Below are 12,279 nucleotides of genomic sequence, written 5' to 3'. Positions count from 1 at the left end.
CGTAGAGCTCTTCTCCAAGAATGCTGTAACCCCCCCTCCCACCCCCTCCCTGGCCAACTAGTCATGGGTGTTAAAAGGAAAAAAAACCCTCAAAGCTCCCTTTACCGACCTAAATCAACAGTCACATGACGCACCGGGTTGTATAGTCTGCTGTCCTTCTTACAGCATGGTAGGGTCCTTCTTCAGGTGCTTACATCACTTCCTGGGTAATGTTTACATTTGCTATTGGCTGCCCAGTGATGGGGTCTACTCAGGCTCTTCATTATAAGAGGTCGGGTCAACATGAGCACAGATTGCTGAGCGGGACTGGTCCCCACTCTCGGAAGAGGTACCTGTAAGTGGTGGGCTAGGAACAAGGGGCCAGGATCCTCCAGCCAGGAAATGAGGCGGGCTCTATCTGACTTGCTGCATCTTCTAATGCACATTATGAGAAGCGCCCAGTCTGCAGTTAAATTTACAATATGCTTATTCAGTCCAGGTGAGGAGCCGCTACAACTGTGCAAGACTAAAGGAAAGGCCCGGGGTTCAGTTTTAAGCTTTTTTTTTTAGCAAGATAAGCACTTTAGCTTTGCCAATAATGGGTGTTTGTAATGGATAAATCTTTCAGTGCTGCAAAGGATTCTGGTACAGTGACCTCTCTTATAAACCCCTCAGGCCTCTCCCGAAGCACCTCCATACCCCAGGGAACAACGGGCGGTACAGCACAGTTCAGTGTCGCATCTCTCACACGGCCCTCACGTCTCTCCTGCGGGACTGGAGCAGCTTTGTGCTAGTGGAGAGTTACTCCTATGTCAAGTTAATGTTGAGGTAATGTCATCAAATGAGCTTGTCTTCTGTTATACGATCAGCGTGATCTCTGCCTTTCCTTATCACGTCCTCCCTTAACTTTCTCAGTGATGCTAGTCAGACGCCCTCATCCTTCTGTGTGGTGCGAATAATCTGGAAAGCCCCGTGCATGGTCCTCCGGCTGGGATTTCCTCTGGGGACTCCGGCAAATTGCAGAAATAAGGTGAATTCCAAAAAAAAAAAAAGTCTTCCTCCTTTTTTTTTTTTTTAAAGATACTTCTTATTGAGGTTTCCAAGTGTCATAGACACGATAATGATTATAACAACACTCTACAGACATACATCAACGGGTCAACATAACCCAGACAATTATGCAGTTATACAGAATCTACTCACATATCATACGGTCATAAGATGACCAGGTTACACATACATATGATTAAAAGATTGAATACGTGGTATTCACCCTCCAACTCAGGGAGTATGGAACGTAAGGAGTGTGACACAGCCACATGTAGTCAACCCAGTAGAAGATACATTCCGGATTTCAGAGAACCAGAAGACTAGACTAAGAATGATAGTGTGTGCAGTATTTATCCCATCTCTACATGTGTGTTAGAGGAGGACAGCCATGGGTCCCAGATACGGCCAAAACGTGCCGGGTTACCCCTCTGCTCATACGTGAGTTTGTAAATGGGCAATGCCTGATCCAACTAGTCTTTTCCACTCACCCAGGGAGGGAGCCGTCGGGCTACCCCAGACCAGTAGGATGGTCTTTCTCGCATAGAATAAGAGAAGGCGGAGGAGTGTCCGAGTTCTGGAGGCCAATGACAGTTCCCCAAATAGACCCAGAAGGCAGAACGCAGGGTTGCAAATATTGGGGAAACCGAGGTCATTTTCCATAAAGGCAGTGACCTCTGACCAATAGGCTCTAATGATAGGGCATGACCAAAAGCAGTGCAGGAAGTCGGCCTCCCTCCCGCAGCGCTTAAAACAACGCGAGGTCAGGCGGAGGCCGAGCCTATGTAGTAGAGCGGGTGTGTAGTATGCCTGGTAGAAGAATTTCATTTGGATCAATTTCAAGATGACATGTAGCTACAATCAAAGTCTCCCCAATCATCCTCCACTAGATCAAAAGTCTTCCTCTTTAAGAATTTTCATTGGACATTGTTGTAATGGGAGATTTGATGTTTTCTCAGTGCACCGTGAGAGCCATTATTGTGATGTGTATGTAAAAGTAATTTTATGGACTTCCAGAATTGACATACTTCCAATATTTGTGAAAGTGATTCTGGACATGGAAACAAGGCTTTCTAAAACATTAAAGCTGAAGCACGATCTGCTTATGTTTTGTTTTCTCTAGTCCCCCTTATTAGCATACTAATTACATTTTTAAATAAAACCCTTCTTTTTTTTTTTTGTCATCACTGGATCTCTATGCGAAACAGGCAGAATTTTTTTTAATTACTTGATGGGTGGATGTGAGCCTAGAGGACTGAGTGTTGCAAGGCTGCCTTTGCATGCAGAGTACCCTAGGTAACTCCCACATGTGGCATCCCTGATTGAAAGAACTGAACACCAATGAATGAAAGGGAGAGAGAGAGTCAGGTGAAAGGGATAGATGATGCTGGACATCCTCCAGCCAGGAAATGAGACGGGCTCTATCTGACTTGTTGCAGCTTCTAATGCACATTGTGAGAAGCTCCCAGTGTGCAGTGACATCAGAGTAAGCCATTTCAGTCCAGGAGAGGAGTCGGTACAACTGTGCAAGACTGGATTTCAGCCATACACTACTTCCAGCCATACTAACTACTATTGGTTATACAATTAGAACTTGTAATCCTTCATCAATAATTTGGCTTTAATGCTGCCATCTTGTTTCCTGCACTCTGGTTTGCTGCTTAGTTACAGTTGTGAGAATCCTCCTTTTATTTTCATCTTTGCCTTTACCTTCTTGTCTCCTGCAGATGGTGGAAGAGCTAAGGGACCGCATCCTCCAACTGCGATTCCCTTACAGAGTGCAGAGTAAAGACAGCACCCCACGGGTGAAAAGGAAGATATTTGGAATCAGCTCGCCCTCCAAGTCGCCTCCTCCACAGGTGCCACCTCCGGCCTTCTCAGACCGCTGCTGCCTCGTTCTGCTGCACAAGCCTCTGGAGAAGCTTCTCATTAAGTGAGTGTTAAAAACAATCCTATGAAGAAGAAAGATTAGAAAATGAATAGAAAGCATCTGGTATTTGTGTTTAAAGGAGAACTATTGGGTCAGGGGTTTTCCCCATAGTTCTCCTTAGGGTAATGGGAGGACACAAACTAGCGTCCTCCCGTCACCCTAGGCTCAGTATACCGCAAGCTACAGCTCCCGGTATACTGAGACGCCGCAGCCGGAGCGGATCCAGACATCGATGTCGAGATCCGCCCAGCTGCGTGAGTGACAGCTGGCTCTGCCTATCTAGAGGCAGAGCCAGCTGTAACCGCCCCCTCCCCCATCCGTTCCGCCAGTCAGCGCTGGCGGATCGGAGCGAGAGGGGGGAATCCCTCCCCTGTCACGGCAGAGAGCCGTGACAGGATCGAGAAGTGAGCGAACACCGGCTTGTATTCGCTCACTTCCCGATCTACTGAGTCTCATTGTCACAGGTCGGCTAGAACTATGAGGTGAGTGAAAAGCACGCCCCCTCATAGTTCTCCTTTAGCCCTCGTTCACACCTGAACGTTTTGTAGCGCGTTCTACGCTCGACGAACGCTCTACAAAACGCTCAAACATGAAAATCCCATTGTTTTCAATGGGTCTGGTTCACACCTTGGCGTATTTCAGCCCGTCCCTAACGCGCTACAAAACGGCCCACGCCTGAAAAGGTACATGTACTACTTTGGGCCGTTTCCATTGGGATACAGCCAAGTAGCCCTCGGAAACGCGCGTTTGTCGCGCAATTTTTTTACCGCGAATCGCGGTAAAAAAAACGCGACAGACGCGCATATGCAAAACGCCTAGGTGTGAACTAGGCCTTAAGGAATGTGTAGTATTTGTTGCTTATTTATTATGGTTGGGGGTCTGAACACTTTTGTCAGGTAAATATAAATATTGCACACTTATGTTTCGTGTTCTTTATGTGGTGTACGCATGTCAGTTTCTGAAACAGTCTAAACTGGCAATATAAATGAAATGCAGACACCTAGCAGTATTTGCACACACCTTCTTCATAAGCTCCTTGGAAGCCCCAAGATCAGGGCGATGTAGTATTCAAATTCTAACACTTGCTGATAAACCTAATAACCGAACCCCCCCCCCCTTTTACACCTCCCTGTTGGTTATTGAGGCTGCTGAGACACTGGTGGTCCAATAGGGCCTACCCATTTCAGCACTGCCATCTGTCAAGTTCACATCGTAATGCTATGAGCATACCCTGGGTTTTGGGGCTCCTAAATGGTTTGTGAAAGTGTTTGAAGGTACAGTATGTGCAGGTGTCTCTAGGTCGGGGGTCAGCAACATGTCAATTGTGGACCTATGATGGGTAGATCTCCGACCCCGTTGTGCCGCCAGTTCCTGACACTGCCTTTGCCCCCTCTTAGAACTGTAATAGGCATTCCAAAGCAGAGGGGAGTCCTTAGGCTCCTTCTTTGCTCTCTTATGTCATATGACACAGCTGAGGGTATACCCGGGAGGATTTTCTTTCACTGTGCCAGAAGCAGGATCTGAGGTATGGTGAGTACATTTTATGTGGGGGGAGGGGGGGATTCTACTGTACTACTGACCCCTGCCTTTGTATTACTTATTTCTGAACTCTGTATTACTTACTCCTGGACTATGTATTACATACCACTGACCTATGAACTCTGCATTACTTTGCGTTACATGCTAATGACTCTGCATTACTTGCCCCTGACCCCTGTACTCCGCATTACTCCCGACCCCTGTACTCCGCATTACTCCCGACCCCTGTACTCTGCATTACTCCCGACTCCTGTACTCTGCATTACTCCCGACTCCTGTACTCTGCATTACTCCTGACCCCTGTACTCTGCATTGCATACTACTGAACTCTGCGTTACATGCGTCTGACCTCTGCACTCTGCATATCCTAGACCTTGAGCTCTGTTTTTCTTGCTCCTGACCCCTGAACTCTTTAAACCTTACTTTTTGGAGGCCTTGCTAGTTTTTCTTTCTCTCGCTGCCCCCTGGTGATCTTTGTTTCTTCCACGTTGTTTGGGTAGATCGCCACCTCTTCAGGGTTGCCTACCCCCCCTGCTCTACTTGCTTGCCTATAAATTATGCAGCCAGTTAATATATTTTAGTAACACAAGTGTGTTTTTAGGGGACTCCAGAGTTTATCTAAACTAACAGAACCGCAGGTGCAATTTTCGAAAGAATGTCTGTGTGTAACATGTCTTAAAGGTGTTTTACATAATTCTTCTCTTTCTTAGGTATGACAAGATGCCTCTGGATTACAGAACACCATTCATCCTGAACCTGGAGAGTCCTACCCAGCACACTTCAGTATCAGGACCCCTCATTACCAATCGCTCAGCCTCTTCCACCCTGGCATCCCTCTCCCGCTACTTCTACCATCAGAGGTGGATCTGGTCTGTGCAGTCTGGTCTGGCTACCACAGTGCCTATCACTGCTATGGCACAGATCCTCTCCACTCTTACAGAGTAAGTGTGCCCCCTGTTAGTGTGGCCATGTGGTTTTCACCATTGATACCCTTTAGTTATAAATTTACTGATTTTAGATGTGAAGACAGGCATAGGTGCTCCTCTGTGTCTGTGATGCCTGCGAACAATAGAGTTTTGAGCAGGGGTGGACAAACCGGCCCTCCAGCGTGTGGGGAACTACAAATCCCAAAAGGCATTGATTGCAAGATTCTCACAGCCCCAGGCATGACTCCCATAGACAGATATATCATTGGCTATGTAGTTTCACCACAGCTGAAGGGCTGGAGTTTGCCCACCCCTGTTTTTTGATGGGTAGGAAGTTTCCATGCCAAAAATAACATTAATTGAACTTAGTGCTTTAATCTGATTTTTTTTTTTTTGGTAGCCATAGTCAGGATTGGGCTCTAAACTCCCCCGTTTTTTCCCCTCCTTTTTTTATAAATTGACATGTTGTTCTTGTCACTGCAGGATAAGACTATCAGAAGGGTTCCATTTTGCCTCCAGCGGAGAAGGAATTATTAACATGGTCTTAGAGGTTCCCATTCAGGTGAGTCCATCACTTCCTCTCTGTTACACTCCTCACTGATAGCTGTGCACTGACGCTGTGCTCGTGTCTCCTCTGCAGAGCGATTGTATAGGAGAGGGCAGTATAGAGAAGCACAGCTGTATTATTCAGTACATTCTCTTTCCTCCGCATGTCACCTCCACCAAGGACAGGTGAGTTATTAGTGTGTGTCTGCGTGCACGTCTGCCCCTGGCTTCAATAATTTTTTGACCATTCTATATTCTATATTATTCATTGAGGTACACCGCTTGATGACAATTAGGCAATCTAGGTTTCCCCAGTGTCATTAGGAGAATGGATGTCTCTTCATTTGTTCTGCTAGAATTGGAATTTTTTTTTACGATAAACAGCTACTGGTGGAGTCAGGGTGAGCATTTGAAATCCTGGAAGTCTCTACAGCAGGGGTGGCCACAATTGTTTGTGATGAGTTCTACTTTTCAAATGACGAGCTACAGGAGATCTACCAACAAAAAACAACAACTCCCTGGCTCTCCCCTGGCTGTCTCTCCTCGCTCTCTCTCCCCTGGCTGTCTTCTCACTCTCTCTCACTCTCTCTCACTCTCTCTCACTCTCTCACTCTCTCTCACTCTCTCTCACTCTCTCCTTGCTGTATTTTGCACCAGGCTGTGTAAACTAATATTCTTTGATGTAATACATAGCACTTCAACCACCAGTATCCACCAGAAAGGTGTCAGGGAGCTCGGCTCAGCAGATTCGGGGTAATAGGTAATCATGTGTGCACAGCGACATAAATATACCAAAATGGAATAAAGGGGCCGCCATTCCCCCCCTTCCTGATCTACCGGCATCAGCTTTGAGAGCTACTGCTAGATCACCATCTACCTAACGGGCCCCCCTGCTCTACAGTTAGCCAATGAGCACAGTGTAACCCAGTTCATTAAATATCCTTGTGTTCTCTAAAATTGTAAATTCTCGAAATTGTATTAGTGTAAAGCCAGCTTTACTGCCCTTAGGAGAATAGACGGTAAAGCTGAGTTTACAGCAGCCAGCACTCTATGGCTCTGTTCACACCTAGGCATATTGAATATGCGCGTTTGTCGCGCGTTTCGTGACGCACATTTTTACCGCGATTCGTGGTAAAAAAAACCGCACGACAAGCGCGCGTTTCCGAGGGCTACATGGCTGTATCCCAATGGAAACGCGAGACAAAAACGCCGCAAAGAAGCTCCTGTACCTTTTCAGGCGTAAGCCGTTTTGTAGCACGTTCAGACGGGCAGAAATACGGCAAGGTGTGAACCATACCCATAGAAAACAATGGGATTTTCATGTTTGAGCGTTATGTAGAGCGTTCGTAGAGCGTTGAACGCGCTACAAAACGTACAGGTGTGAACCAGGCCTAAGGGTTTTGTGACAGAGGGAGTTGCAGTTGTCACTATACAATGTACACAGCGGGTGATTCGCTCAACACTGTGGTAGCATGGGTGGAGGAATCTTTTCGGATTTGTGTCGTTCAGCCTTGTAGGCCGAATGAAGAAAAATCTGTATGTTCCCAGCTTAAGCAAAAACAGGTTTCTAATTTTCACCAAGCTGTGTCCCTCAAGCTGTGTATTTTACGGCGTGTACAAAAATCCTGTTATCTGTGGCTGCTCAGCTTCTCTACAGACGAGGACAACGACACCGAGGTGGAAGCCATAGAACAGGACACGGAGCTGCATCTAGTCTCCGAGTGCTGGGTGGAGCCACAGAGCGGAGTCGTGATGGGCACATCCGAGAGCTGGAAGCACCTGCATGGCCTTATGTACTCTGAGATTCCACAAGCAGTGAGTACCTAGAACCAACCTGGGCAGGATTATCCCCATCTCTGTGAACAATGATTTTGCTGCTCGATGTGCTTTTTCTCATTTATAACACTTTCCTGGTTTTACGTTTTCCTAAAGTAGACCTTTCAGTAAAGGTGTCCATACACTGTGCGATTATCGCACGATAATCGCGGGAAATCCCGCAATCGTACGATAATCCCAAAGTGTATGGAAGACGTGCGACCGTTTTTACTGTACGGTCGCACGTCTTTTGTCATGTGAGCACGCTAGAAAACCAGCCGGGAATCGTACGATTTTCGGCTGGTTTGAACGGTGCTCGGGAGACAAATGCCGAACGGGCTGGTGTGCGCATACTGCCCGTTTAGCATTGCGTTAATTGGAAGCCAGCCCCTCAGGGGGGAGGGCTTGCGATGATCGAGAGTACGATCTGCCTGTATTACTTTACAACCATCGCAAGACTAAGGTCTTGCGATGGTTGTAAAGTGTATGGGCACCTTTAGATTACAAGCCTCTTTGAATCATTTCCTACCTTGTCACAGTATACAGCAACAGCAAATTCCAAAGAAGTGCTACCTTTTGTCATTAAAACCTATCCTTGAGCTCCAGTCAGGGACTTTGTCTAGGCTAAGATGGTGTCATCAGTCTGCTGCAGGCAGGAGGAAGCATTTCCTCAGTCTTCTCTCCCTCAGTGATCAGACTGCAACATTGTAACTGTAGCAAGTCACAAGGCGAGAGACTGCATGACCTCATGGTCATGTGATCAGGAGAGGAGGTGGCTTTGACAACGAGGTCTGAGATCTGGCAGGTACTGTTCATGTTGTCGTCGTGATAGTGGAGTCATTACTACCATGTGGGATTGCTGAATATAGTACAAGTGCGGCTATTGTACCAATTTGTCTGTTTAGTTACTTTCCATCTGTCCAGGAACATGATTTCTTCCACTTTAAGGGTACATTCACACCAACAGCCCCACTCAAGCTCACAGCTGCTGGTGTGCATGTCCCCGAACAGTGCCGATCCGCTTGATCAAGCCGCATTGCACTGTTTCTTTTCTTTTTTTTTTTTTGCAGAACTTTATTGAAGTCTCACGAGAGACATTTCATTCAGTTCTATGGGCTCACAGAAGTGTGATGCAGTTGTACCACGTCTCTCTGCGGTGCACTTAAAAAACGGACTGCATGCTGTTCTGTTTTAAGTGCACACCACCGGAACATGTTGGCGTGAACCAAGCCCACCCATGACGAGGCAATTAGCCTTGTCTTGTGTTCAAATGTAATCCTCCTGTCCCATCGCACTCCTGACCGGTAAAAAAAGCCCCAAATCCAACTGGGTGGGTGCGGTAGTGACAACGGATGCCTCCATGAAATGTAGATAGAAGAAAGTAGTCACTCGCACTCCATGATATTAAAGTCAATGCTGTTTATTGAGATAACACACATCTCCTTAGCAAGCTCCTTAGCTAAGGAGATTTGTGTTATCTCAGTCAATAAACAGCATTGACTTTAATATCATGGAGTGCGAGTGACTATTGTCTTGTGTTCAGGCTGTGCTGGAATAAATGGCCATCGCAGCCCGGACTCAGATAGTGGGAACCGGCCCTAAATTAGTTGCACCCCCATGTTAAAATCTTTCTAATCATTTTTATAATCTGTCTGTGCCATTTATTTAATTAATTAACCTTGAACCTGCCAGTCACTGGTAGTCCCTTCTCAGTAGCAACGGTCTGCAGATTCATAAAGCCTCTGCAGCATTGCCACCACTGTGCACATGCTTGAGTTTTTCTAGTAAAGCTGTGCCTTCATTACTAGACAAGGCCCTTTTTTTTTTGGTGGGGGGTTTATGAGACTGTGTTTTGTTTTTTTCACAGCTCATCATGGCCCGGGCCAAGAGTTGGGATAAGCCTTAGCATGTCACATATGTTAGAGATGTCATTCAGCTTTTTCATGACGTCCTCCCCAGCCATGCAGAGTGGAGGGCACAGTAAGTCAAGCATCTGAAGTGACATCACGAGGACAAGTGACATTTTGAGGCTTAGACCAGCCCTGAGTTGTAAAGAAGAAATGCAGTCATGTGACCTAAGAAAGTAAAATTTAAAAAAAAGCATTTGCTCTTTAAATGAACAGCTGGTGATGTGCCTTATCTTTACGAGATGGGATTCATATATGGATTTACAACTGCTTTAAACGCACTCCATGATAAGATATGTCTTTCCACTGCAGACAATGACAGACTTTCTTTCTTGCAGCTGTTTCCCAGGGATCAGAGCTGCATCAATATCATGCTAACATTTGAGTACATTGTACAGCTTTGCCAGAACAAAGATGGCGGCTCACCAATCCTGACTAAAGCAGAGCGTACAGGTGGGAAGATTAAAATGACTGGCGCAAATCTGTATTAATGCTACACACATATACTGTGTGTGTGTGTGTGTGTATATATATAGAACCTAAAGCTTTGTCAGATTCCTTAATGCTGCAGTGTGTAATCATCTTGTCTGCATTATTTCCAGAACCCGGGGAGAGTGCGGGCCTGTGCATCCGGGAGGTGCCATTCCACTTCGATCTAATGAAGATGCTGCCCAAATGCCAACAGATTGAGCTGTTCTTCCTGACGCTGAGCGGGGGTAATGCTGGGGTGCAGGGTGGGCAGCGGAGTCATTTTTGTAATTCATGGAAGCACTTGTGTTTCAGCAGATTTGTAGAAAGGCCATACACATACATGGGAGGCCTCGGCTGAAGTAAATTTAGGGGGTATCAAGCTCCCCCCCCCCCCATTATGTTATTAGCTTATATTTTTTAAATTTAACCTGAAAGGAGGGTGCTCATAAATCTGAAGACCGCCACCACTCCTAGAAATCGGAGTGCAAAGAAATCTGAAGACAGTCCCTGCCCCTCTATAGCAGGGCACTCGGATGTCTAAAGTCAGGTCCCACCCATAGAAAACAAGGCTCTTATAAATCTGAAGACAGCCCCATGTCTAAAAGCGGGGGGCTCAGAGTTTTAAAGACAGACTCTATCAGAAACCAGGGCACTCTGAAATCTAAAGAGAGTTCCCACCCCAAGAAGTTGGGGTGCTAACACATCTAATTACAGCCCCACCTAGAAATCTGAAGACTGCTCTTACTCCTGGAAAACAGGGCACTCCAAAATCCAAAGGCAGGCCCCACCCGGAGCTCTCAGAATTTTGAATACAGAACTCCAGCCCTTAAAAGCAGGTCTTTCAGAAACCTGAAGGCAAGCCCCATTCCTAAACAAAAAAGCAGGGTTCTTAGAAATCTGAAGACCTCCGTGTCTGTTTATCCTCCCACAGTTCTCACCTCCCTCATTTTTAAGCTCCATGCTAAGAGTTATAGTCTAATTTTTCATATGGATGTCAGATTACTGTCTGTAAAAATCCAGCAGGGATGGTGTGAGCATCACACAATGGGCACAGCAGTTGTACAGATATGGGGATGGTGGGGACCCCTCATAATGGGCACAGCAGGTGTACAGACCGTGGAACTCAGCACAGGGATGGTGGGAGCCCCTCATAATGGGCACAGCGGGTGTACAGACCCGGGACCTCAGCACAGGGATGGTGGGAGCTCCTCACAATGGACACAGCATGTGTACAGACTCGGGAACTCAGCACAGGGATGGTGGGAGCGCCTCATAATGGGCACAGCAGATGTACAGACCCGGGAACTCAGCACAGGGATGGTGGGTTGGCCTCATAATGAGCACAGCAGGTGTACAGACCCGGGAACTCAGCTCAGGGATGGTGGGAGCGCCTCATAATGGGCACAGCAGATGTACAGACCCGGGAACTCAGCACAGGGATGGTGGGGGCCCCTCATAATGGGCACAGCAGATGTACAGACCCAGGAACTCAGCATGGGGATGGAGGGAGCTCTTCATAATGGGCTCAGCAGGTGTACAGACCCAGGAACTCGGCACAAAGATCTTACCAACAGAGGGTTTATTTTGCCTACAATCCCGTGTTAAAGGGGTTCTAAAGCCTCCTGTTTTTTTGCCTATATCTACTGCTATCAAGCAGCAGATATAGGCAAACACTTTAAAAAAAAAAACAGCTAAAACAGCGGTTTAAACTTACCTTTTTTTCTTTGCGCGCTCCCGCCCGAGAAAACGAAACTGTTCGGGCGGCCGCAGAGCATCTTGGGGTGGGTGCATGCGCAGTTCGGATTCTGGGCCGGGAGAGCAGAGACGCAAGGTAAGTGTATGGACGCGTGCAGCCGCATGCAGACACCGCTGGATCGGAGAGCCGCCGCACCGCTGGAGGGACTGATGGGGAAAGAAGAAGATCGGAATAAGAGACATCATTTGAGGTAAGTGCTAACATTAACATGGGGTCAGGGCTTTTCCCCATAGTTCTCCTTAGGGTAACGGGAGGACACAATCTAGCGTCCTCCCGTTACCCTAAGCTCTGTATACCGCGAGCTACAGCTCATGGTATACTAAGACGCCGCAGCCGGAGCGGATCCCGACATCGATGTCGAGA

General features: G+C 47.0%; 1 protein-coding gene across 1 annotated transcript in view; it reads left to right on the top strand.

The window, feature by feature from the left end:
• The window catches only part of SZT2 (seizure threshold 2 homolog (mouse)), a 141,358-nt gene that overhangs the window by 19,460 nt on the left and 109,619 nt on the right, over nucleotides 1–12,279 (top strand). The window contains exons 13-21 of the mRNA XM_018561561.1: nucleotides 655–807; nucleotides 895–1,009; nucleotides 2,754–2,959; nucleotides 5,206–5,436; nucleotides 5,905–5,983; nucleotides 6,062–6,153; nucleotides 7,614–7,782; nucleotides 10,028–10,142; nucleotides 10,292–10,405. Of these exons, the coding sequence (XP_018417063.1) occupies nucleotides 655–807; nucleotides 895–1,009; nucleotides 2,754–2,959; nucleotides 5,206–5,436; nucleotides 5,905–5,983; nucleotides 6,062–6,153; nucleotides 7,614–7,782; nucleotides 10,028–10,142; nucleotides 10,292–10,405 (1,274 nt within the window). The remainder of the gene's footprint in view (nucleotides 1–654; nucleotides 808–894; nucleotides 1,010–2,753; nucleotides 2,960–5,205; nucleotides 5,437–5,904; nucleotides 5,984–6,061; nucleotides 6,154–7,613; nucleotides 7,783–10,027; nucleotides 10,143–10,291; nucleotides 10,406–12,279) is intronic.

This window comes from Nanorana parkeri, unplaced genomic scaffold (assembly GCF_000935625.1).
Source record: "Nanorana parkeri isolate BGI_ZX_2015 unplaced genomic scaffold, ASM93562v1 scaffold530, whole genome shotgun sequence".
Lineage (NCBI taxonomy): Eukaryota > Metazoa > Chordata > Amphibia > Anura > Dicroglossidae > Nanorana > Nanorana parkeri.
This window is presented reverse-complemented; position numbering and strand designations above follow the sequence as displayed.